This window comes from Rhinichthys klamathensis, unplaced genomic scaffold (assembly GCF_029890125.1).
Source record: "Rhinichthys klamathensis goyatoka isolate OS25496 unplaced genomic scaffold, OSU_Roscu_1.1 h1tg000264l_1, whole genome shotgun sequence".
Classification (NCBI taxonomy): domain Eukaryota; kingdom Metazoa; phylum Chordata; class Actinopteri; order Cypriniformes; family Leuciscidae; genus Rhinichthys; species Rhinichthys klamathensis.
Window position 1 is genome coordinate 436,005 of NW_026606785.1, and position 26,600 is coordinate 462,604.

At 39.3% G+C, this 26,600-nt stretch overlaps 3 protein-coding genes across 3 annotated transcripts; 2 read left to right on the top strand and 1 right to left on the bottom strand.

Annotated features, from left to right (window-relative positions):
* Positions 1-552: 552 nt before the first annotated feature.
* Positions 553-4,603, bottom strand: lamp3 (lysosomal associated membrane protein 3). The gene is made up of 6 exons (XM_056267858.1): positions 4,475-4,603; positions 4,025-4,194; positions 2,564-2,683; positions 2,381-2,453; positions 782-952; positions 553-692 (listed from the first exon to the last, which is right to left on the bottom strand). The coding sequence occupies exons 1-6, from the start codon at positions 4,533-4,535 to the stop codon at positions 553-555; spliced, it is 735 nt and encodes a 244-aa protein (XP_056123833.1). The 5' UTR covers positions 4,536-4,603.
* A 9,797-nt stretch (positions 4,604-14,400) lies between these two features.
* kng1 (kininogen 1) lies at positions 14,401-22,804 on the top strand. Its single transcript, XM_056267865.1, has 7 exons — positions 14,401-14,845; positions 14,931-15,047; positions 16,621-16,693; positions 17,726-17,898; positions 18,449-18,559; positions 22,157-22,249; positions 22,348-22,804. The coding sequence occupies exons 1-7, from the start codon at positions 14,648-14,650 to the stop codon at positions 22,600-22,602; spliced, it is 1,020 nt and encodes a 339-aa protein (XP_056123840.1). The 5' UTR covers positions 14,401-14,647; the 3' UTR covers positions 22,603-22,804.
* Positions 22,805-24,009: 1,205 nt separating this feature from the next.
* On the top strand, positions 24,010-26,600 carry cart1 (cocaine- and amphetamine-regulated transcript 1). The gene is made up of 3 exons (XM_056267859.1): positions 24,010-24,281; positions 24,367-24,450; positions 26,363-26,600. The coding sequence occupies exons 1-3, from the start codon at positions 24,153-24,155 to the stop codon at positions 26,468-26,470; spliced, it is 321 nt and encodes a 106-aa protein (XP_056123834.1). The 5' UTR covers positions 24,010-24,152; the 3' UTR covers positions 26,471-26,600.

Genomic DNA, 26,600 nt, shown 5'->3' on the forward strand with positions numbered 1-26,600 from the left:
ATGCAATTTCCCGCGAAATCCGTCCCGACGTCTATGACATATAAGGCTGCGTTAGTTTGGGTAAAGTATGTTCAACTATATTCTGTTCTGTTAAATAATAATGGGTACATTTAGTATTAGTATTAAGAAAGTAGTTTTACTGTATAGACAAGCCTTAAAGTCTTACGAGTTGTCATAAAAATGTTGTCACACTAATATGTGTTGTCACATTTCAACAAGGGTTGTTGAAAATACTGGGATACATTCTGTCAATTAATTCTCTCAGGTAATTATTCTCCTGTTGAGGCTTCATAATTAAGCAACATCAATTGTAACTTATTGAAAAATCAGCATTTTTCCCCCCATGGCATTTTACAAAGAGTATAAATGCATTTTGACACGACCCAAAATCTCCAGACATCAGAATGAAAAAGTGACGTTTGCATTACAATGAACACATCGACAACAGCAGTTCATGTCACTCGTATTTTAATTGTTTACAGAGATCATTTAAAACGGTAAAGCGATATCCACACACTGTAAAACAATGAAATCTCCTGATTGGTCTCTGCTCTAGAGCTGTTCGTATCCTCGGCCCCGGCGCTCCCGCACCAGCACATACGTCAGGACTGCGATCAGGCAAACGGCGGCAGCGACGGCCCCCAGGACAATCGGGATCATGCGTTTGTTGTAATCCGCCCAGCACTCAACCTCTGAAATGAAGTCACGATAAACCCTCTTGCTCTTGGGGAAACAGGTTGATAGAATATAATACGTTTGATTAAATGTGAATTATATTGACCTTTCCCGAAGGCTCCAGTGGCGAGGTCGAAGGCCTGGATCTGCAGCGGCACCAGTTTGAGTCTCAGGTTGTTGGACAGGATCAGAGTCGTCTCAGACTTGCACTGGAAGCTCAGGCCATTTTTTGCTAAGAATAGCTTCTCGTGATCCACGATTCCAATGTAGGTTTTATCTGTGGATTAAATTTGGAAAATGTTGTTAAGCTTAGTGGTAATAATCATGCTCATAGTTTAGGAAAATTCTCCTAAAACAACAATGATTAGTCTTACGGAAACTGACAAGAGCGATACCTGAGTCACATTTAACACCAAAATCAAAAGAAAGAAATGAGGCACATTATGATATTTTCATGAAAATTAAGTTTTTTTTTGGACCAAATCCTTATTTTGTATGTGTGTATATATATACCTTTTTTTTTTCTTTTCTTTTTCAGTGTGAAATATGACCTGACATGTTTTTGCAACACTCACTCTTAGGCTATGTTTACACGGAAACGATCTGAAGAGAAAACGCAAAAGTGGCGTTGCGTTGTCACTTTTTATTCTGCGTTTAGACGAGCGTTATGGGTGGGAAATCCGCGTGCATATGGTGACGCTAAAGTGTGTGAAATTCGATGTAGTGTGCTCTCCAGGCGGCTAGGTGGCAATGTGAAGCACTGCCACACAACAACACCAATATCTTAGAATATTCTGTACAACTGCTGAAAAGACTCTTGTATGTTTTTCAGAGCTGCTAGGGCAACTTGAAGGTCCGACGTATGGAAATAATCTGACATGTTGGTTGTTATTTTCCTGTACTAGCGCATGCCTGTGACGTAAACGCGTACGCGACGAGAGCCACCGTGAGCAGATTTGCGTTTTTACCGTTTAGACGGGAACGCGGCGGTGGAGCGTTTTTAAGATTTCCACTCTGGAGGGTGGTTTCACTTTTTTGCGTTTTTAAGCCCCCAAAACGCCGTTGCCGTGTAAACGAAAGGCACATCCGATAAAATCTTTTTACGTTTTCACCCGGAATCGTTCTCGTGTAAACGGGGCCTTAGGGTCCGTTTACACGACACTGTTTTCAACTAAAACCGTAAAAACTTTTTATATGTGTTTTGGTCGTTCATTTACACAACGACATTTTGAAGGCCTGAAAACACAAACTTTTGCAAGTTTTGAAAACGATACGGTTATCGTCTCTGTGTAAACTACAAAAACATGAATCTGTGAAAACGCTGACGTCATGCGCACGTGTATCACGTGTTCAGTCTATAGGCGCGCGGTGTTTCTGAACAAAGTGACGTCGCCACCTAGTGGCCTGGCATGAATAATACAGCGTTTTTAGTCGTTTTCACGGATTCGTGTGATCGGGGACCGGTTTGACAACGTTGTCGTCTGTACGCAAAAAACGCAAAGGAAAAACATTTCCATTTCTAGTACATTGTTGTCATTTAAACGTACCCGTGTTATGAATATATTGTATGCTTAATTTCACGATAAGTGCACGATTAAGTGCACAAAAAGGGAGCCCTAATAAAAAGTTTTACATTTTTAATTGGAAAACAATGTTGTGTAAAGGGCTGTTCCTGATGTTTTCTATCAGTGTAATTTATACTTACTCTGGCAATTTTTACAAGTGGGAGCAGGGATCAGAAGACCTGTGATAGTCTTCACATAGGAGACATCGCCTTCCTGCAAGGGTGGCGAAATACTGAATTGCATGTTGATTAAGGCTATGTTTTGCGCATATTTATCCTCAAGAGAAACGTGTCATAAATGCATACAGATGATACTGTAGGTACCTTGATGAAAGTGAACTCCAGATTTCCACCAGGAAAACTCAATGAGAGAACAGACTTCTGGTTCCTACAGTATCCCGAGGCTTGTGTCGAGCTGGGGTCCAGGTTGAAATAGTACTTCTTCTGCAATACAAGTTAAGCAATGTGATTAATGGAGGCTGGAAATCAAAATCCTATAAATGAACAATATCAAAAGTATTGGGATCTAAAGATCAAGACACACAAATTGGGTTTGACTGACTGGAAGGAATAGATTTTGTAGAATTTCAGCAGAAAATTTCAAGTCATATTTTCAACATTTACCCCTTTACTGAATGCATGTACATAGAGAAAAAGATATTGGTTGAAAACTTGGTAAAGAAAATTGTGAAATTTGGCCAACTGGCTGTTCTAGAGACCCCAAACCTGGCATTTAGGCTACATGAACAAACACGATATACAACTGGAAGTAAATAAATGTAAGCTGATTAATAATATCTCCAAATTCAGTTCATTTGAAATGTATCTCTTGTGAAAAAAAGTACACTTAAGCTCACTTTTAAATAATATACTTAAGTGTGAACTAAGAGTAAAGTTAAATTAAAATGTATTATATATTATGTATTATTTATATTAAATGTAATTAGCTGAACTTTAGAGTGTTTTTGACCCACTTAAGTACATCTTAAGTAATATAGGCCTACTTAAAACTTGTAATTTGTTTTGATGAATCTGGAATTTAGAACATTTAAAGTATTAACTTGTAATATATATATATATTTTATAATATATTGTTGCTTTACCCCCAAATGCTATTACTCCCATATTCATACGTTAAAGTTAATAGTATATTAATAATTAGCAATTATTTTTAAGTTGATTAAAAACAATGTGATCTGAAAGTAAAGTTAAACTAAAATGTATTACAATTTAAATTGATATCATATGTAATTAGCTGAACTTTAGAGTGTTTTTGACCAACTTAAATACATCTTAAGTAATATACTTTAATAATAACTTGATAATAACTCAATGATGAAGCTGGAATTTAGTAAATTTAATTATATTTACTTATATATATTCTATTATATTATAGCTATTATTATATATATATAGTAGTTAACATGAATCAACAAAGTTCAAAGTTCTCAAGAACGGGTATTGTTCAAAATTCATATATAACTTTGATGAAAGGTTTTGATCCACTTCAAATGTTGACTACTGTATATATAATATAATATATTGTTGCTTTATTACTCCCAAATGGTGCATATTCATATGTTAAGCTCCAAAGTTGGACTCTTAATGAAACGGTCCCAGTTGAAAGCTGTTGTGCCCAAACCCCTTGGTTCCCCTTCTGCTCGTATAGCTGTCTGACAGTGGAGTGAGCCGTTGCCAGAGTTAGTGGTGAACCGAGTGAGTTCTCACCCCGAGAGGAATATGCTGAGGGCTGGAATAAAACTGCTGAGAGCATAACAAGCTTACTTTGTTCTCTCTCACCACATACTCCCCTCCCAAACTGGCCCGCACACACACTTGTCCTTTGAGGTTCTTGAGTGTGTAGGTGAACTGAGGCGGGGCCGTTTCTTTGGGCTGCAGGACGGGTCTCTTGGGAGCATCTCTGCTGTTGACGGCAGGATCTCCATCGCTGGAAGCTGCTGCTGAGTTTAAAAGGTCAAGAGAGTTTGAGGCTAGAGAGCTTCCTGTAAGCACAACGCAACGGGGGGCTTCAAAACGCACCACTCGTGAAGAAGTGTTAACCAACACAGAGGCATCACATGCAACTACGGATGCTGCAAAATCAACTCGGTGTTGCTTTCTGAACAATAACACCACAGCTCGTTTCTAATAGTTTACAATTCTGAAAATGTTTTCTCATTGTAAATCACAAGTTTGTGGAATAATTAGATTCAAATGAAATGCAAATCGACTCACCTAGCCAATGCAGGGAAGACAGCATGAGAAGCAGAGCGATGGGTCGGCGTGTGCGAGTCATGTTGCGAGCGTGGTTGTTGGGTGGCAGAGCAGATGCTGTTGTAGATTCGGCTTTTAACTAATGCCCATGTGGTTGTGAAGGAGGACCCTTAAGCCTCAATGCTGTCAGCAATTGTCTGACAACAGGAAGCATTTTAGCCAAACCCACAATTAGTACAAGTAATGATATGAGTAATGACTCTGTGTAGTTTAATTATTAAATTTGAGTTTTGGGGAATCTAGACGACTGTGCGATGAAAAGCAGGAGCACGCTTGTAGAGTCGGGTCTGGGCGGGGCTGGTGCCAGTTGTGGAGTCTGACCCAAAATTTAGGACAACATTGTGTCACTCATGCTTTTTTTTTGTAGAAACATGCATTTAATGCCTCAGATGGTTCAATGTCACAGCAAGCATCACTCACATTTCCTTAAAACGATTAAAAATGTAGCTGTTTTTCATTCAATTACCAACAACTTTTCATTCAAATAAGTTGAGTGTATGCAAGCATTTAAAAACTTCCACAACTATTAGCAACTTTATTAAAAGGATAGTTCACCCAAAAATGTTGTCATCATTTCCTCAGCCTCATGTTGTTCCAAACCTGTATGCGTTTCTTTCTTCTGTTGAACACAAAAGAAGATATGTTGAGGAATGTCGGTAACTAGAAAGTTGCTGGACCCCACTGACTTTCATAGTAGGAAAAAAAATACAATGGAAGTCAATGGGGTCCAGCAACTGTCTGGAGCAACATGAGGGTGAGTAAAGGATGACAATTTTCATTTTTGGGGGGTGAACTATCCCTTTAACTGTTAAACTATGCATGTTCATCTGCAGCTAACTGAAAAAAACATGAGCAAATTTATAAGCAAATTTCTTAAACACTGGAGATACAAATGTTTTGTCATTTTTGACTTTTGTAAGGTGTGAACGATGTGCAGATTGCCCAGACAAGTCTGTTCACACTTTATGTGCTCTGTTCACTTTTTTTACTTCCCTTCCCACTTTAGTTGGCGGCTCTTCTTTTTCTTTTTTTTCTTTTTTTGCCTTTTGTGTGTTCAAGTTTCTTGTGTTTTTATTTTAAACATTTTAGAAAAAACTGAAAATGAGAAGGTGCAATCCATGTTGTAGCATAATTTTGAAAAATGTGGATGACATTATCTTACCAATAATTACTACATTTATGGATGAATGATGTGAAACTATTTTACTGTCAAGTTTATTACTCAAAAATGCATTATATATGCAAATCATTCAAAAACCTTTTAAATTTCTGAATAAAAAAGTTTAGGTTTTTTTGTGGTGCAATGTACAAAATATTGTTTGTAAAATTAAAAACTTTCCAACATGCATGCAGGTAGTCTTTTTGATGCCAAAAATGCTTGGTTGAACCTTTTTAACCTCTTGTTTTTATGCTAGGGCAGCACAATATTGGGAAAAGAAAAACTGACATTGCAATGTTTTGTCTTTCTGCAATATATTGCAATACGAAAGTAATTTCACCAAATGATTGAATAGCTCTGCTTGGAAAGAATTAATCCTTCTAGAATGATTGGGGTGATTTTGTAGGGGAGTGAATATGCAAACAATAAAAAAAAAAAATGCAAGCATTGATAAATACAATAGAACAAAGATACAGATGAAATAAACAGTGCTTTATGTTTTTCAGGTAAGTCTAACAGTATTCAGGTACAGAATTTGAAAAATCAAATGTAAAATAACACTGTAGTCTTCATTGTATAAATTAAATGGCTATAATTAATCTTTGTTAAAACTACAAAAGTGATTTTCTTTTTTTCTTTTGTTGTTTGATTCACATTAATGACCGAGACAGCTGTGGGTATAAGGCTGCTGTCAAGTCAAGTCAAGTCATCTTCATTTATATAGCGCTTTTAACAATGGAGATTGTTTCAAAGCAGCTTTACAGAGATAAACATACAATTTACGGTAACAGAGATTGTTTTGGCTTTATAGCGATTTTTGAATAATGTTATTTCCAGCTAAAGTTGGTTTTGATTGATTCATTTCCAGCAAAATTATCATTTGTTATTACATTAGGGGCCACTAAGACGACGGCGTTCTCTCTAAACAGACTTTAAACGCGAACCTGTGACCTGATGGCGTTCACATGCGCATTAAAGATTGATTCTATAGTTATATTCGTTTGAATATATGTGCGCAGGTTTGTAATTTCCCTACAAACCATGCCTAAACAAAATACTTGTCTTGCCTATAAATTTGATACAGAATTTTATTTTATCACTTCGAGGTACGCGAACCGGATTTCAACAACGCTTTATCTGTAGAGTGGGAAAGGGATCCTCCATAGGGAGAGGATAGTTGACACTTCAGCACTGCATTGTCATCGGGTCCAGGCGAATCTCCCTCATCAGATCTGGATACGGCCTGGATCCGGCAGGCTGCAGGAAAACCTCGGGATAAACAAGACACTAAAGTTAGCGTAGATGTCATTCTTCTTATGATGTAACGAGTACATCTGGATTTAAGGGAAGTGTTCCCAGTTCCGGCTGACCTAATCTATGCAGCCTAACATTGAATTATCGAAGTCTATAATGTATTATGTGTATGCTAGGTCAAAGAGATGTGTTTTTAGTCTAGCTTTGAACTGACAGAGTGTGTCTGCTTCCCGGACAATGGTAGGAAGACTATTCCAAAGTTTTGGTGCTAAATAGGAAAAGGATCTACCGCCAGCAGTCGATTTTGATATTCTAGGTATTATCAACTGGCCGGAATTTTTAGATCGCAATAGACGTGAAGGACTATAATGCTTTAAAAGCTCACTCAAGTACTGCGGAGCTAAACCATTTAGTGCTTTGTAAGTAATCAACAATATTTTAAAATTTATACGATGTTTAATAGGCAGCCAATGCAGTGTTGACAGAACCGGGCTAATATGGTCATACCTCCTGGTTCTGGTAAGAACTCGAGCTGCTGCGTTTTGAACTAGCTGTAGTTTATTTATTAAGCGTGCAGGGCAACCACCCAGTAGAGCATTACAATAATCTAGCCTTGAGGTCATGAACGCATGAACTAATTGTTCTGCATTTGTTAATGAGAGCATATGGCGTAATTTAGATATATTTTTAAGATGGAAAAATGCGGTTTTACAGATACTAGACACGTGGCTTTCAAATGAGAGATTGCTATCAAAGAGCACACCCAGGTTCCTAACCAACGACGAAGACTTGACAGAGCAGCCATCAAGTGTTAGACAGTATTCTGGGTTATTACGTGTGGAAGTTTTTTGTCCAATAATTAGAATCTCTGTTTTTTCAGAATTTAGTAGTAGGAAATTACTAGTCATCCAATTTTTTTATATCGGCTATGCATTCCGTTAATTTTGTAAATTGGTAAGTTTCGTCGGGGCGTGAAGAAATATACAGCTGAGTATCATCGGCATAACAGTGAAAACTAATTCCATGTTCCCTAATGATATCTCCTAATGGTAGCATGTACAGAGTGAACAGCAACGGTCCTAGTACTGAGCCTTGTGGTACGCCATACTGAACTTGTGATCGAAAAGACATATCTTCATTTACTGCTACAAACTGATAACGGTCAGATAAGTATGATTTAAACCATGCTAGTGCAACTCCACTAATGCCAACATAATTTTCGAGTCTATTTAAAAGAATGTTGTGGTCAATAGTATCAAATGCAGCACTAAGATCGAATAACACTAATAGAGAGATACAACCACGATCGGATGATAAGAGCAAATCATTTGTGACTCTGATGAGAGCGGTCTCGGTACTATGGTACGGTCTGAATCCTGACTGAAAATCCTCGCAGATATCATTTCTTTCTAGAAAGGAGCACAGTTGTGAGGATTCTGCTTTTTCTAATATCTTTGATAGAAAAGGCAGATTCGAGATCGGCCTGTAATTGACTAATTTTGTATGATCAAGTTGCGGTTTTTTAACAAGCGGTTTTATCATAGCCAGCTTAAAGGTTTTTGGTACGTATCCTAGAGACAAAGACGAATTAATGATAGTAAGAAGAGGATCTATGACCTCTGGAAGCATCTCTTTCAGTAGCTTAGTCGGTATAGGGTCTAACATACATGTTGTCGATTTAGATGATTTAACGAGTTTAGAAAATTCGTCCTCTCCTATGGCAACAAATGAATCAAATTTTTCCTCAGGGAGACTACAATGCACTCCCTGATGCGATACTGTGGTAGACGGTTGCATATAATTTTGTCCCTGATATTATCAATCTTATAAGTAAAGAAGTTCATAAAGTCATCACTGCTGTGTTGCTTGGACACTTCTGGGGTTGAAGCTTTCTTTTTCGTTAGTTTAGCTACTGTTTCAAATAAATACCTAGGATTATATTTATTTTCTTCTAATAGGGTTGAAAAATAAGCAGATCTAGCAGCTTTTAAAGCCTCTCTGTAAGCAATCGAGCTCTCTTTTCATGAAATCCGAAACACCTCTAGTTTAGTTTTCTTCCAGTTTCGCTCCATTTTTCTGGCTGCTCTCTTAAGGGCCTGGGTGTGCTCGTTGTACCACGGTGTTGGACTATTTTCTTTAATCTTCTTTAAGCGCAATGGAGCAACTGCGTCTAAAGTCCTGGAAAAGAGAGAGTTAAAAGTTTCTGTTGCAATATCGAGTTCTTCTAAGCTATCTGGGATGCTGAGATGATGAAACTGATTAGGAAGATTATTGATAAAGCAATCTTTAGTGGCAGAAGTTATAGGTCTAACGTATTTATAACACGGAGTCGGCTTTGCAGCCTTGGCTAAATGTAATTTACATGAGACTAGATAATGAACTGAGATGTCATCGCTCTGCTCCAGAATTTCAATGGCATCAATATCTATTCCATGTGATAATATTAGATCTAGAGTATGATTACGACAATGAGTAGGTCCTGACACGTGTTGTCTAACTCCAATTGAGTTTACAATGTCTTTAAATGCCAATCCCAAAGCATCTTTTTCATTATCTACATGTATATTAAAATCACCAACAATTAGTACTTTATCTGCAGCCAATACTAAATCTGATAGAAAGTCCGCAAATTATTTGATAAAATCTTTATGGTGCCCTGGTGGCCTGTACACAGTAGCCAGCAGAATTCTCAAATGTGATTTATTGTTTACACTATATATTTTTACATTGAGAACCAACACTTCAAAAGAAGTATATTTAAAACTAGATTTCTTAGTCGTTTTGAAAATATTACTATAAATTATAGCAACACCTCCCCCTTTGCCTTTCAGACGAGGTTCATGTTTATAACTGTAATCTTGTGGGGTTGACTCATTTAAAGTAATATAATCGTTTGGTTTTAGCCAGGTTTCTGTCAAACACAGCACATCTAGATTATAATCTGAAATCATATCATTAACTATGAGTGATTTTGGAGTAAGGGATTGAATGTTCAGCAACCCAAGCTTTATCATTTGCTCATCTGTATTATATCTGTTTTTTATTTGTTGAACATCAATTAAATTTTTAACCTGACGTTTTTTGGATTTCCAAATTCGGGGAACAGACACAGTCTCTATATTATGATATCTAGGTGAAAGAGTCTCTATGTGTACTAGAGAGAAGAGCAGCACCAGCCCAGGAGGGATGAATACCATCTCTTTTCAACAGGTCAGGCTTGCCCCAAAAACTTTTCCAATTGTCTATGAATTCTACATTATTTTGCGGACACCACTCAGACAGCCAGCGATTCAGTGAGGCCAATCTACTAACTATCTCATCACTCCTGCGTACAGGAAGGGGGCCAGAGCAAATTACAGTGCCTGACATCATAGTTGCGAGTTCACACACCTCTTTAATATTAATTTTGGTGATCTCCGACTGGCGGAGTCGAACATCATTAGTGCCGACATGAATAATGATCTTAGAGAATTTACGATTAGCATTAGCCAGCACTTTTAAATTTGCTTTGATGTCAGGCGCTCTGGCTCCCGGCAAACATGGGACTATGGTGGCTGGTGTCTCTATTTTCACGTTCCGTGTGATCGAATCACCAATTACCAATCACCAAGTGGGGCAAATCGGTTTGTTATGGGAATCGGAACGGAAGAGTGGTTCTTTGATCCGCGACTAGAACGATCTCTGACAGTCAACCATCTGCCCTGCTGCACGGGCTCTACTTCAGCCGGAACCGTATCATGTAAAGAGTTCACTATGCTAGGCGCATCCAAAACACTATCTAAAGATCTAGCATTCTTACCATCCTCAATTAAAGTTTGGATGCGTGTCTCTAGTTCTGAAATCTTCTCCGTCAGCCTGACTGTCTCCTTGCATTTATCACATATAAATCCTATATTGCCATCGGAGAAGGCTATACTAAACATATGACATGTGACACAGGTGACAATAACAGGACAAGACATTACTCACCGTGTTTGTTGACTGATTCTTACTTACCTGGACTTATGATCTCAAAGGTGTGCGCGCGCGCGAGAGAAAATAAATAAATAAATCGCACGGGGTGCGCGTTAACAGGCTAACGTTAGCGAGTTAGCGTGCTGTGTTAACAATAACGGAAGCTAGAGATGTAAGGTTAATCTCAGATGTTGGGTAAGCTGTATTTAGTAGTATAAACAACTAGAAATGATAGTAAATGATAGCTCAAAACAGAAAGAAATACGAGGCTCAGGCGGAGCTTACAACCTCGAAGCAAACAAACACACAGCAGGCAGCGTAAGAGTGCTGTCACTGTAAGAGATACACAGACGTTCTGCGTTACGTCGACGTGCCGACTTAATTGGGATCACTTCAGGGACATGGTGCTCAGTCCACAGCCGCTGTGACGGATTGCTTCATATGAGGCCGCTTCAGCATTGGCTTCACGGCCGAGTCCCGAGATAGGCGTGGCAACGCGGTTTGTACCGGGTTTGTATCACCCCGCACTGCCGTCAAACCTTCAGCCCGTGGTCGGACCCTTCATTTCTACGGGCAGGTGTTCACCTAGAACAAGTGTCCAGGCATGCTGTAGTCTTCACAGATGCCTCTGCCACCGGCTGGGGGGCCACGTACAACGGGCATGCAGTCTCGGGTCTGTGGACAGGGCCCCAACTGCATTGGCACATCAATTGCCTCGAGTTGCTAGCAGTATCTTGCGTTGAGCCGCCTCAAGGGGCCGCTACGAGGCAAGCATGTTCTGGTCCGTACGGACAACACTGCGGCCGCTGCGTACATCAACCATCAGGGTGGTCTACGCTCCCGCCGCATGTCACAACTCGCCGCCATCTTCTCCTATGGAATCAGACGCATCTGAGGTCGCATCGTGCCACTTGTATCCCCGGCCTGCTCAACCGTGCCGCCGACGAGCTCTCACGCCAGCAGGTGCTACCGGGAGAATGGAGACTCCATCCCCAGGTGGTCCAGCTGATTTGGAGGCGCTTCGGGACCGCACAGGTAGATCTGTTTGCCGCCCTGGACACGTCGCACTGCCAGTTGTTTTATTGCCTGACCGAGGGCTCCCTTGGCACAAATGCTCTGGCACACAGCTGGCCCTGGGGCCTACGCAAGTATTCGTTTTCCCCAGTGAGCCTTCTCACACAAACACTGTGCAAAGTCAGGGAGGACGAGGAGTCTAGTCTTGCTAGTTGCACCTTACTGGCCCAACCGGACCTGGTTCCCAGAACTCCTCGTGACACCCCCTCCATGGCCCATTCCTCTGAGAAAGGACCTGCTTTCTCAGAGATGGGGCACCCTATGGCACCCACGTCCAGACCTCTGGAAACTCCATGTCTGGTCCCTGGACGGGACGCAGAGGTTCTAGGTGACCTACCCCAGGTGGTGGTAGACACCATCACTTCCGCTAGAGCCCCCTCTACGCCTCTGTGTGTTGAAGTGGAACCTGTTTGTTGAATGGTGTTCTTCTCACCAGGAGAAACCCCGAACTTGCTCGATCAGAGCAGTGCTTTCCTTTCTGCAAGATGGGTTGGGGCGAAGACTGTCTCCCTCCACCCTAAAAGTTTACTATGTTGCCACTATCGCCCCACATCACGATTCAGTCTAGGGTAAGTCGCTGGGGAAGCACGACCTGATCGTCAGGTTCCTGAGGGGGGCAAGAAGACTAAATCCTCCTCGCCCTCACTCGATACCCCCTTGGGACTTATCTATGGTGCTTACGGCACTGCAGAGACCACCATTCGAGTCCTTGCAGTAAGCAGAGTTAAAAATTCTGTCTGGGAAGACAGTACTCCTAGTTGCTTTGGCCTCTATTAGGAGGGTAGGGGACCTGCATGCATTTTCGGTCGACGAATCATGTCTGGAATTTGGCCCGGCCAACTCTCACGTTATTCTGAGACCCCGGCCCGGATACGTGCCCAAGGTTCCTGCCACTCCTTTCCGGGACCAGGTGGTGAACCTGCAAGTGCTGCCTTCGGAGGAGGCAGACCCAGCCCTGGCTTTTCTCTGTCCCATTCGCGCTCTGCGCCTTTACGTGGACAGAATGCAAAGCTTCGGGACCTCAGAGCAGCTCTTCGTCTGTTACGGAGGCCAGCAGAAGGGAAAGGGAAAGCAGAAGCCCACTGAATAGTGGATGCCATGCCCTTGGCCTATGAGTCCTGAGGCGTGCCTTGCCCGCTCGGGTGTAGAGCCCTCTCCACTCGGAGTGTCGCTTCTTCCTGGGCGCTAGCACACGGCGCCTCGCTGACAGACATCTGTAATAATAATCTGAGCTGCGGGCTGGGCGACACCAAACACATTCGCTATATTCTATAGCCTACGTGTAGAGCCGGTTTCTTCCCGTGTGCTTATCTCAAGTAGCCAGTAACACCGAAGTACCCGCTCTAATGCCGGCTCGCTGCGCCATTCCCCTCCCCATGGAGCGGATACGAGTTCCCCTCATCGGTGAATCCTGTCGAGTTCCTCCACACCCCTCGGCAGTCCGACGTGGCGGAGCGTCCGATGCTAGGCCTTACACTTGTATGCATTGTTAAACCTGTGCTAGGCTGGGTCCCATATGTTATGATCCCTACGGCGATCCCATATGTGTATTCTTCCACGATCAGCTCCCTGTGGTGATCCCGTGTCTTTCCCTTGGATCCTATGTCCAATATATGGGACATGGGATAGGTTGCGTTTCTGTATTAATGACCACATAACTAAAAACAAAAGTAAGAGAAATATAACTATTAAAATATAACTAAACGTAATGCATCACATAAAAGTCTGAGAACATCCTGTTACTGTTTTTAACTGTAAATGAAGGTCATGCTTTTTTACATAGAAAAACAATTTTAACAATTATTAAATATTTAATATGTATGGTAATATAAAGTAAATGAACAATTAACATTACTGTAGCATTTTTACCTGATTTTTTTTAAAATATTGTAATAAATTATCTAGTTATTAGTAAATTCTCTTAAGTACATTCAAGTAGCAGCTCTGTAGAGACTGAATTCGACGTGAGATCATTTCTTTAATTTAATGAGAGGAAAACACACAGCACAGGTCAAAGGTAGAGGGGACAAAGTATTCCCTTAAATACACACGGCTACTTTTGTCAATTTGCTTAGCGCAACTTTGCTTTCTACCACAGGTAAATGCTGCGTGTTTGTCTCTGTAATGGACTTTTTTCTGTCATTCTTTTTATTATTTATTATTATGTAACTCACAATATTATGAAACTTGAGATAATACTTGATATAAATACGTAAAATATATCCAAAAATCTATATAATCAATAATCTCTTTGTAAGCAAACTGGACGACTTGCAAACAAACAACTTTCTATTGGCTTGACTGTTGAATGTTTGTGTCCAGAGCACATGGATTGATTTTTTTTTGGAACAGATTGTCCACCATAATAAAATGTTAAAACTGGGATCTGAAGTCAAATTGTGCACCATCATGTGCAGGTCTCAGGGAAGGTCTCTTATCATTGGTGTGGAGTTGGACTAGTGATTCAGGGAATTCTGCGTGTTGTCGAGGGCGTCTCAAATGAGTAAACATTTGCATTAAAGCTGCTGAATACCAACTCACCATATTTGGACAGGTGGAGATAGAGAAAGAATTGAGCGATAAAGCAGTGAGTAAATCATTACAGGGGCGGATAGAGTCCAGTGGGAACATTTCTGAACCCTTTCAGTCCAACACCGTTGGGTTTCCAGAAGAGCAGAGACGTTCATGACACTATGACGCGGGACAAGATCTTGGTGGTTTTTGCTTTAGCTTGGCTTTACTGTTCTACGGGACATGGACAAACTGACACTAGCATCCCGTGTGACGATAAACGTGTGGAAGATGTTGTCAATTTAACTCTTTCCAAACATAACGAGATATTAACCGAAGGCGCTCAACTGGCTCTCTATGAAATCCTGGAGGCTACAAAGGTAGGACTCAGTTTTGCTCTTTGCATTCAACAGTATTTTGCAGATCTACGCAACTTCCTTCAGTACAACGCTGTAATTTTCACAGGCTCAGAATGAGTCGGGGGACGTACTGTTTGTGCGCTTCACGAGCAGAGAGAGCGACTGTCCCGCGGCAGGAGACAAGCTTTGGCATCAGTGCGACTACCTGCAGCGAGTGGACACGGTGAGATCTGACGAAGTCATCCATGTCAACATCTACATTCATTCTCGCAAAATAAACCCCAACATTTAGAAACAGCTATGCAAGAAATCTAAAGAATATCAGTTATACAGGTTATAATTTACTATACAACATTTTGATTGCACAATGGCACTGTTGACCAATCACGATCAATAATCTAGCCTGACAACAGCCTTTATCCACGACCCTAGTCACATATATTAGGGGTGTAGCGGTACACAGAAGTCACGGTTCGGTACGTACCTCGGTTTTGGGGTCATGGTTCGATACGAGTTCGTACAACAGGAAAAAGCAACAAATCCCCAATGCTAGGTTTCTTTTTTTAATTATTTTGAACAGACGATAGTGCAAATTACAGTCTGTTCCACCTAGCAGCATTTAGTCCCCTGAGGTAGTTGCTACATTACAGCCTCCTATAGTGTAGTAAGCACTAAACAATGAACAGAATGCACTCTTGCCAATTCCCTCCAGATTCCTGATGGCTTAGAATAAAACTGAATGAATAGGGTTGCACGGTCGGGGGGGTATTAGCGCTAGTGAGCTATGGGTCGGTAGGTCGCACTCCCCTGCAGCTCCCGCCAAATTATTTATTAAATTGACTTAATAATTTCTACATAAAGACTTTTCCTTGCAAGTTGGATTAGTTTCGTTTATACTCATCGGCTACAAGATGAAAGCGAGCTCGAAGACACAATCCTCAAAAAGGAATAGGGATGCACAATATATCGGCCACCATATCGGCATCGGCCACTACAATTATAATGTGAACGTGTGTTTGGGACATGGCTTTTAATGGGGAGACTTTTGTAATCAGGCTCTCAAAAACGATATAAAAATTTGGATTTAGATTTATCGGCCAATATATCGGTTATCGGCTTTCAAACAGAAAGAGTTATCGGGATCGGCCAAAATGTTCATATCGGTGGATCCCTATTAAGGAACAGTTGGTTTGAATAACGGGTTGTGCGTAGCCTACGCTGTCATCGTCTTCGCGCGTGAGGGTTCATTAACATGCGGATGCACAAAGTTCAATATCATGTTTTTTCAAGAAATGCCAAATGATTTTGTCTCACTATAACAGCAGACACATAAATTACATACAGATAAGAGTAAGAAACTGTAAAGGGTTTACTTTTATTTGTGTACACTCACAATAAAAGCAAAACATTGTGCTTTCATAGAATAAAGAAAACAAAGCTTTCTGCGGTCTCAGTTTCCTTTCGCTGAAGTTTGCTTAGCGCGTCGCTAAAATGAACGGAAACTTAGCATAAAGGCTACTAGCGAGCTCTTGCGTGCCATCTAAACGCTTGCCTTGGGTTGGTGGATAGATCGTCTCTTCTTCTGCTCTTTTTCCTGTTATGGCGGTTAGCAAACAGCGTTGCATTACCGCGCGCCCCCTTCTGGACGAGTGCGACTGACTGTATTTGTCGCCTGACGGTTCGGGGCGAAGACGTGTACCGCCACACACCTACATTAGCATGGCTTCCATGGCTTCTTATTAATGAAATAACTGTCTTTCTTGTCTTGGGTTAACGTACATGTTGTGATTCCTCAGGCACTCAGAATCTGTCATGCAAAAGTCCTGTTTACAGAAGCAGGTCAAGAGCTACTGGTGCATGACTGTTCAGGTATGGTGTATTACGGCTGCCAGCTGAATGCTATAATAATATCGCATGTCTCATTTCTTTTTTACTTTACAGTTAATGACACACATATTAAAAGGATTTAATAGCACTTTTATGCCTTAAAAAAAATGCAAAACAGCTCTGGTGCTGTTCTTGTGTCAGTCAATAATGATTTTTTTTTAACTATATTTTAGTTCAATAATATTTTTTATTTAATATTTTGTATTTTTAAGGGATTTTATGGTTCTAAAATATATTTATGCAGTAGTTAGAACCCATTTAATCACTTTTTTGAGCATAATCCTGAAAATGAAATTTCAAACTTTGGAACACAGGCAGAAGTTTGGTCTCTTTTTACAGACGAAACTTATTACTTTAAACATTTATTTATTATTTATATTTTTTATATGAAATATATATTTTCCAAAACATGTTTTACTCTAAAACTGTAAGAAAACAAACCTAGAAATCTAAAGTTGTGTTCCAAAAAATGAGCTTTTAGTGAGATTGTGTTTGTGCGCAGTACCAAACGCTTCCACTAGAGGAAATTTGTCTCCCATTCATTTCAAATGCGCTCATTTTGACCGCGCACAGTACAAGTGTGACTATTTATTTTAGGACCATTTAACCTTTTTGAACCATGTCTATGAGTTTTGTGTTCACACTGTAAGTGACAAAACCTTTACCAAGTTTCGTACCATTCCGATAAAGTAAAAAATTAAAAAATAAAATAATAAAAAAATTACATTTTTCAGTCAAAAATGCCCGAACAGCATCAGAGGGTTAATATGTCTTGTGACAGACAAGATTTATGTCTAGTCCTTACATAAAACATTTAAACATTCACCAATACTTATATCAGTAGTTTAAAAATGCGATTTGCATTTCAATGGTAACAATGGCTTCTCTGATTGGTGGATCTGTGTTGAGGATTTTGGGTAGTGTAGTTTTTCCACTATGATTAAAACAGTATTTTTTTAAATGAAGTTGAAATCACTCACAAATTTTACTCTCTCTTTCCTAAATCTCTGACAGCCGAGCCAGCTATTTCCTCTAAAGTTGCCCATTGTCTGGGCTGCCCTGAAAAGATGGACTTACATCAAGAAGAACTGAGAGAACCGCTCATTCACTCTTTGACCAAAGCCAACAGCATGGTCAATCACGTGCATTTATTCATCTTTAAGGACTTGAAATCAGCAACAAAACAGGTACAATGTTTCTTCCCGTGATCCTGTAGCTCAGCTGGTAGAGCGTGGCACTAGTGTAAAGGGTCCGATGGGCTTCTGTATAGAGCCTTGACTCAATTTTAAAGAACAGTTTAGGCCAAAAATGTTAAATTAGGAGAAATGTCATTAAATGATTGCATAATACTTTCATGTTTAACCGTTTTTGAGTGATAAAGTGTGTTAAAAGTTGTTCAATTAATCAAATGTAATCACATTTTTTTTATGAATCTAGTTAATAATAATTAAAACTAAATCCATAAAATGGTTGCATGATGTGAACCCCTATATATGAAGAGCAAGACAGAACCCCTTTATGTCAGTCACAAACATTAGCAGCTTTAAGTCAGTCGAGTCACTTAGCACCTTTTCCTCTAAGAGTGTGTAGCAACACAAGGGACCAACGTGTGTCTTCTTTGGGTGGATGCATAAAACATGAGCCTAAAATCACCTCATTTAATCCATTGACCTCTTTTATTGTTGAATTGGGCTGCGGTGTTAATGTTGTGGTGTTGTGGGTCTTCTCTATGTGTAGGTGGTTGCTGGATTCAGGTATAAATTGCAGTTTGAAATTGAGAAGAGCAACTGCACCAGGGTAGAATTCAAAGTGGTTACTGAGGAGTGCCACCCACTGCAGGAGAAGACCGTAAGACTCAAACCCCTTTCTGTGTTTTAGTGCAAACCGCGACACTTACTTTCAAGATTCTTTGAATCTCATTTATTTGAAATAGAAATACGTTATAATGTCTATAATGCATCCTTGCTGAATGAAAGTATTAATTTCTTTTTTTTTTTTTTACTTACTCCAAACTTTTAATATTAAACATTATTATCTATTAATTTAGTCTGAGATGGCACAATGCACTTTAGTAACACTCAAAGATGTCTGACAGAATGTTGAAAATCGTTATATACATAAATGTATGTTATTACGAACCGTTCAAGGAAAGTTCTATGTAAAAATTTGTGAAAATATACTTGATAATTCAAATATAGTTGTTTATGGAAGCTTGTTTTCGCCACTGAATAAAAAATGAAAGAAATTCTGATGCTTTTCTCACAATTGCTTATATCTCGCAATTCTGACTTTTTTTTCCGCAATTGTGAGTTTATATCGTGCAATTTTTTACACTTTTCTCACAATTGTGAGTTTATATTTCGCAGTTCTGATTTTCTCGCAATTGTGAGTTTTTATCTCGTAATTTTGAAGCTTTTCTCGCAATTGCAAGTTTATATTTCACAATTCTGGCACTTTTCTCTCAATTCAATTGCTAGTTTATATCTCACAATTCTGAAGCTTTCCTCGCAATTGTGAGTTTATATTTCACGATTCTGATGCTTTTCTTACAATTGCTAGTTTATATCACGCAATTCTGACTTTTTCTCGCAATTGTGAGTTTATATCTCGCAATTCTGACGCTTTTCTCGCAATTGCGAGTTTATATTTCACAATTCTGATGCTTTTCTTACAATTGCTAGTTTATATCTCACAATTCTGACTTTTTCTCGGAATTGCGAGTTTATATTTCACAATTCTGATGCTTTTCTTACAATTGCTAGTTTATATCTCGCAATTCTGACAGTTTTCTTGCAATTGCTAGTTTATATCTTGCAATTCTGACTTTCTGATGCTTTTCTCTAAACTGCTAGTTTCTATCTCACAATTCTGACTTTTTCTCGCAATTGTGAGTTTATATCTCACAATTCTGACGCTTTTCTCGCAATAGCGAGTTTATTTCTCGCAATTCTGATGCTTTTCTCGGAATTGCGAGTTTATATTTCACAATTCTGATGCTTTTCTTACAATTGCTAGTTTATATCTCACAATTCTGACTTTTTCTCGGAATTGCGAGTTTATATTTCACAATTCTGATGCTTTTCTTACAATTGCTAGTTTATATCACGCAATTCTGACTTTTTCTCGCAATTGTGAGTTTATATCTCGCAATTCTGACGCTTTTCTCGCAATTGCGAGTTTATATTTCACAATTCTGATGCTTTTCTTATAATTGCTAGTTTATATCTCACAATTCTGACTTTTTCTCGGAATTGCGAGTTTATATTTCACAATTCTGATGCTTTTCTTACAATTGCTAGTTTATATCTCGCAATTCTGACAGTTTTCTTGCAATTGCGAGTTTATATCTTGCAATTCTGACTTTCTGATGCTTTTCTCTAAACTGCTAGTTTCTATCTCACAATTCTGACTTTTTCTCGGAATTGCGAGTTTATATTTCACAATTCTGATGCTTTTCTTACAATTGCTAGTTTATATCTCACAATTCTGACGCTTTCCTCGCAATTGTGAGTTTATATTTCACGATTCTGATGCTTTTCTTACAATTGCTAGTTTATATCACGCAATTCTGACTTTTTCTCGCAATTGTGAGTTTATATCTCGCAATTCTGACGCTTTTCTCGCAATTGCGAGTTTATATTTCACAATTCTGATGCTTTTCTTACAATTGCTAGTTTATATCTCACAATTCTGACTTTTTCTCGGAATTGCGAGTTTATATTTCACAATTCTGATGCTTTTCTTACAATTGCTAGTTTATATCTCGCAATTCTGACAGTTTTCTTGCAATTGCGAGTTTATATCTTGCAATTCTGACTTTCTGATGCTTTTCTCTAAACTGCTAGTTTCTATCTCACAATTCTGACTTTTTCTCGCAATTGTGAGTTTATATCTCACAATTCTGACGCTTTTCTCGCAATAGCGAGTTTATTTCTCGCAATTCTGATGCTTTTCTCGGAATTGCGAGTTTATATTTCACAATTCTGATACTTTTCTTACAATTGCTAGTTTATATCTTGCAATTCTGACTTTTTCCTCGCAATTGCGAGTTTATATCTCGCAATTCTGACTTTTTTGATGCTTTTCTCTAAACTGCTAGTTTCTATCTCGCAATTCTGACTTTTCCTCGCAATTGTGAGTTTATATCTCGCAGTTCTGACTTTCTCGCAATTGCTAGTTTATATCTCGCAATTCTGACTTTTTCTCGCAATTGCGAGTTTATATCGCGCAATTCTGACACTTTTCTCGCAATTGTGAGTTTATATCTCACAGGTCTGACTTTATCGCAATTGCTAGTTTATATCTCGTAATTCTGACTTTTTCTCGCAATTGCAAGTTTATATTTCACAATTCTGACAGTTTTCTTGCAATTGCGAGTTTATATCTTGCAATTCTGACTTTTTCTCGCAATTGTGAGTTTCTATCGCGCAATTCTGACACTTTTCTCGCAATTGTGAGTTTATATCTCGCAGTTCTGACTTTGTCGCAATTGTGAGTTTATATCTTGCAATTCTGACTTTCTGATGCTTTTCTCTAAACTGCTAGTTTCTATCTCGCAATTCTGACTTTTCCTCACAATTGCGAGTTTCTATCGCGCAATTCTGACACTTTTTTCGCAATTGTAAGTTTATATCTCGCAGTTCTGATTTTCTCGCAATTGCTAGTTTATATCTCGCAATTCTGACTTTTTCTCTCAATTGCGAGTTTATATTTCACAATTCTGATGCTTTTCTTACAATTGCTAGTTTATATTTAGCAATTCTGACAATTTTCTTGCAATTGCGAGTTTATATCTTGCAATTCTGATGCTTTTCTCGCAATTGCGAGTTTATATTTTGCAATTCTGACGCTTTTCTCTCAATTGCGAGTTTATATTTCACAATTCTGATGCTTTTCTTACAATTGCGAGTTTATATTTCACAATTCTGATGCTTTTCTTACAATTGCGAGTTTATATTTCACAATTCTGATGCTTTTCTTACAATTGCTAGTTTATATCTTGCAATTCTGACGCTTTTCTCGCAATTGTGAGTTTATATCTCACAATTCAGATTTTTCTCATGATGGCGAGTTTATATCTCAAAATTCTGACGCTTTTCTCGCAATTGTGAGTTTATATCTCAAAATTCTGACGCTTTTCTCGCAATTGCAAGTTTATGCCTCGAAATTCTGACTTTTACCTCGCTATGGTTTATATCTCAAATTCGAAAAAAAAAATTTATCCGATCTGTGAGATGTCAACTCACAATTGCGAGAAAAGAAGTCACATTCTAACTCTTTTTTTTTTCAGAATTGTAAGATAAAAACTCACATTTACCTTTTGTATATTACTTTATTTTTTTTGTTGAGGAAACAAGCTTCCATAGTTATGTATAGAAACAAATTCAAAGAGAGTGTATACTTGTAATGTGCACTTGTAGCCTCACACGTCCAGTTGTTGTTCAGGAGGTCCTGCAGTGTAACTCCACTGTGGATGTGGCTCCTTGGAGACACGAGGTCCCAGAAGTGCATGTGGAATGTCAGCCAGGTGTCATGGGGGTGAGCCACCCATCAATACATTTACACATAAATTATTTATATTCAATTATACAGATCATTTTCAATGAACCCGTTTATGCCCAACATCTTGCTTTCAGGGGTTCTCAAGATTCAAACGGCCACCGGGCTGGTCTCCTCTTAGGGCCATGCCCATGCTGACGAAACCATCGGCCAAACCCAAAGAGTCCTCAGAGGAATCCAAGGAGCGCATTAGTGCAACCCAACGCCCACCGCTGCACTGTCCATCCCAACCCTGGAAAGAGTTCAAGCCCGTCACTGACAGCATCGCTGCCCCGAACGCCACAGAGCCGGCCACAGCAGACACCGCTCTCAGCGATCAGGACTTGATGTGATGAGCAGCCCGTGTTTGCTTGTCTTTATGCGCTCTGTGGTTAAATGATTATCTAAAATAAAAAATAAGAAGGGAAGGATGAAAGAAAATGCAACTAACATTCTTATAATGTGTTTTATGGAGTTTTGTCATTCATTTATTTGTGGATTACAATAATTCACAGTCGTCTCATATTTCACAATAAAGAGGAATATACAAATATGCTATTTGATATTTGGGATTTTTTTTTACAACGTAATAAAATTGATTTTTTTTTTTTTTAGAAGATTTGTATGAAAAAAAACCTGCAACTAGTAACAGCGACTTTATCTCACATTTTTGAAAAAGTCAGAATAGTGAATTATAATTAAAATAATGAAATGTTATATTCAATGTTATGTTATAATTATAATTAAAAATGTCAGAACTCGTAGTTCTGACATTTTTATCACAATTGCGTGTTTATATCTTGTAATACTGACTCTTTTCTCCAAATTGTGAGATAAAATACTTCCTCCAGGGGTCAAACTACTTTATGCTTGTATGCGCAGGCACTATAAAACTTTATTAATTATAACTTGTATTTACACAATGACAAGAAAACGCACAAGAGGGACATAAAGAGCTAAAGCTTATTAGCTGTGTTTCCATCCACCTACAGTATTTGTATGTGCATATTAGGATATGGCATAAATAGATGCATCTCGAATCTTGGTTTGGTGTTTGGTGTTTCAATTTCTTTTAAGCTCATGTGTAAGCTCATAACTGCTCAAAGCAGTTAGCACAATTAAAGTTGGTTAGAAACAGACCCACATTTGACACGGCAGGGTTGACATCAGTGCCAGTGTTTCTCTCACGTATAGCACGTATCTGACTGTGCTGAACTCACATCTGTAGTGTGTGTGACTTCAGAAGACCCGAGTGCATTCATCAGTCTGCTTATATGATCCTTATTTCATACTATGGAAAAGAGCAGCATGAACATTGTTTCAAATTTCTCTTTTTGTGTTCCTTAGAAGGAAGAGTTTCAAACCGGTTTGGACCTAATCAGAGTCGATCTTCTGTGTATTACAGTCATGGTGAACCATTGGCGTAATTTTGTCTTTAAAAATCTACTTTAAATGCTTTTTCTGTGTTGCTAAACCCTCCTGTGGTGGAGACGACATCAGCTTCGGCAAGAAGTTACGCCTTTGCGCTGATCTAATTGTTCAGTTCTTCATCAACGCTGAGATGTTTGCAATTCCCTAAAATGGCTATGTCTTGTCATGGATGTTCCGGTGATGAAATGATGGTCTCCGGAAATAAAAACGGCTGGTAATTGTAGTCAAAGATGAGGTTAGGTGTACATGAGTGGTTTGATGTTTGCGGTTCATGGGTCGGAGGTATGAATCATCTCGCTGACGTTCTTCGGCCTCTCGGGGCGCGACCCGTGTCAAACACTGCGTCTCGTGTCGATGCGGTGCGTGTGACTGCGCAGAGAGCTTATAAACGCTTCAGATGGTCCTCCTGTCACATGAGAAGAGTCGCTCACAATAGACAATCGCTCTCAAATCAATCCTGCTCCTCGACACAATGGTCCGAGAACGGGTGTTCCTGCTAACCGTGACCTGCTCCGTCTTGATGTTGCTAGCGCGCTGCGATGACTTTCTAGAGATCCGCTCGCCAGGAGATAACATGAAGGCCCAAGAGGAGAAAGAACTGGTGAGACATCTTTTCCCAGTCAGGGAATCATTCATTATAGCTTTAACAGTTCAACTATAAAGGGTGAAAAACAAACATTTTACAGATTGAGGCTCTTCAGGAAGTTCTTGAGAAACTGAGGAACAAACAGATTCCCACTGTGGAGAAGAAGTTCGGGTGGGTTCCGTCGGTAAGTCTTTTTTACACATACATATAATTAATTACATAAGCAATAACAATGTGTAATTGGGTCAGGCACTTTAAAACTTGATTTATTATAACTTGATTATTTACACAATGACATGGAAATAAACAGGGTGGAAATAAAGAGCTAAAGGTTTTGTTCAGTGAGGAATTTGCAGTTTACAGGAGTTACTTTTGGGGTTTTTTAACATCTTTTGAATTTTTTTTTTACGTTATCATACCGATTTCTTTAATTTTCTCAACTTTTAAAGGGGAACAAACCAACTAATAGGTTACCTCAAAACATCAATAATTCATCAAAACCATTTCCAATCCTGTTGTTTAAACATTAAGAAGCTTGAAGGGATTGACTAAAGCCGCGAGCTCGCTCACTCTAGACGCCAAATTTCTATAGAGTCGATCCATAGACCTTATTCCCAGCAGCGCCATCTTTGGTGTTTAACAGGAATGAAAGCGAACCCTTGGACTTACATTAGCGTGATAACAACTACCTAAAATGGCATCTTTGGAAAAAAACTTATTTGAGGTGTAATTTGATGTTTTAATTTCGCTGGCGTCCCATTAGATTAGATGGAGAGGGCGGGGGTTAAGACCTGTACTGCAGCCAGACACCAGGGGGCGATAGACATATTTTGGTTTACTTTACTTTTCAGGATTTGTGGCACGAGTCGGACACCATAGATATATACACTAGATTTCGCCTTGGCTACGGCAGTTCATATCAACGAATGCGTCAATAGAGCCGCCATCATGGAACAGGGAAGCCCCTCCTCTTTAATGCATCAGCGTCAATGTAGGCAGAGGTCTAACGGAAATAAAATCAACATAAATCGTCATGAATGCGATTTTCTAGTTTTTTTTTGGTTCGTTCCAATGGCCAGACATGTATTTATCATTGAGTCCAGAGAAAATTAAAACAAACATTTTTTTTTCTAGTTTAGATTTCGTTCGTGTGAACATCCATACGCAGCACAAAAGTCCGCAAATCCATGAATTTGAAGTACAGGCGGAGATAGCAGCGTTACCTAGAGCTACTTCCTATGACAAGACCCGTTCCAAGATGGCGGCGGTTTTGACACATGCTTAGAACCCCAAGGCGACATCTAGTGTATTTATGGTGGGACACAAGTGTGCTGCACAAGTCCTGAAAAGTGAAGCCAAAATAGTTCGATCGCCCCCCCGGTGTCTGGCTTTAGTACAGGTCATTTATGCATTTGCAAACACAAGACACTTCAGGACATCTCCTTCACAGACACCGCAACGGTTGTGAGATGACATCACATGTCTGTTTTTATATAAACATAAAATCAACATCAACAATCTACTTCACGTTACTGAAAAGATTGTGCTCTTTTAATTCATTTCATGAACGTCATACGCACCTTTAAACTTAGGAACGCGCCGGAGTGCAAAACTTGAGCTTGTTTATGTCTCCAGCATCCGTGTGGAAGTCAAGGGAACGAAAGGTGTAGTGTGACCGACCCTTAAAGGGATAGTTCACCCAAACATGAAAGTTGTCATCATTTACTCACCATGAAGTCGCAAACCTTAATGAGTTTCTTTCTGCTGAACACAAAAGAAGATATTTTGAAGTATGTCAGTAACCAGACCCATTGACTTCCATAGTATTTTTTTTTGTCAATGGCAACTGTTTGATTATCAATCAAATATCAAATGTTGAATTTAAAAAAAAAAAAAATTAGTGAACTATCCCTTTAACAGAACGGGAAGCAATATTGTGAATATAAGAAGATGGTTGAAACATTTTGTTTAGAGAAAGGACAAACAGAGGAAGATACTGTGATTATATTAAAAATAAATTGCTTAATAAAGAGATTGTATTGGATTATATTCAAGCTGTATTCAGCACAGACTAATAATAACGCGTGTTGTGTCAGTGTGATGCAGGCGAGCAGTGCGCGGTGCGGAAGGGCTCTCGCTTCGGGAAGCTGTGCAGTTGTCCAGGAGGAACCAGCTGCAGTTTCTCCATCCTCAAGTGCTTGTGAAACATCTCTCATCCTGTCATAACCAGCCGCTTATTGTGCACATGCTGTTGGATGTTTCCAGTCACAGTTGTAACATGTTTTATCAAACTGACGCATAAAATAAATGCATGCATTTTTGTATAAATCTCTA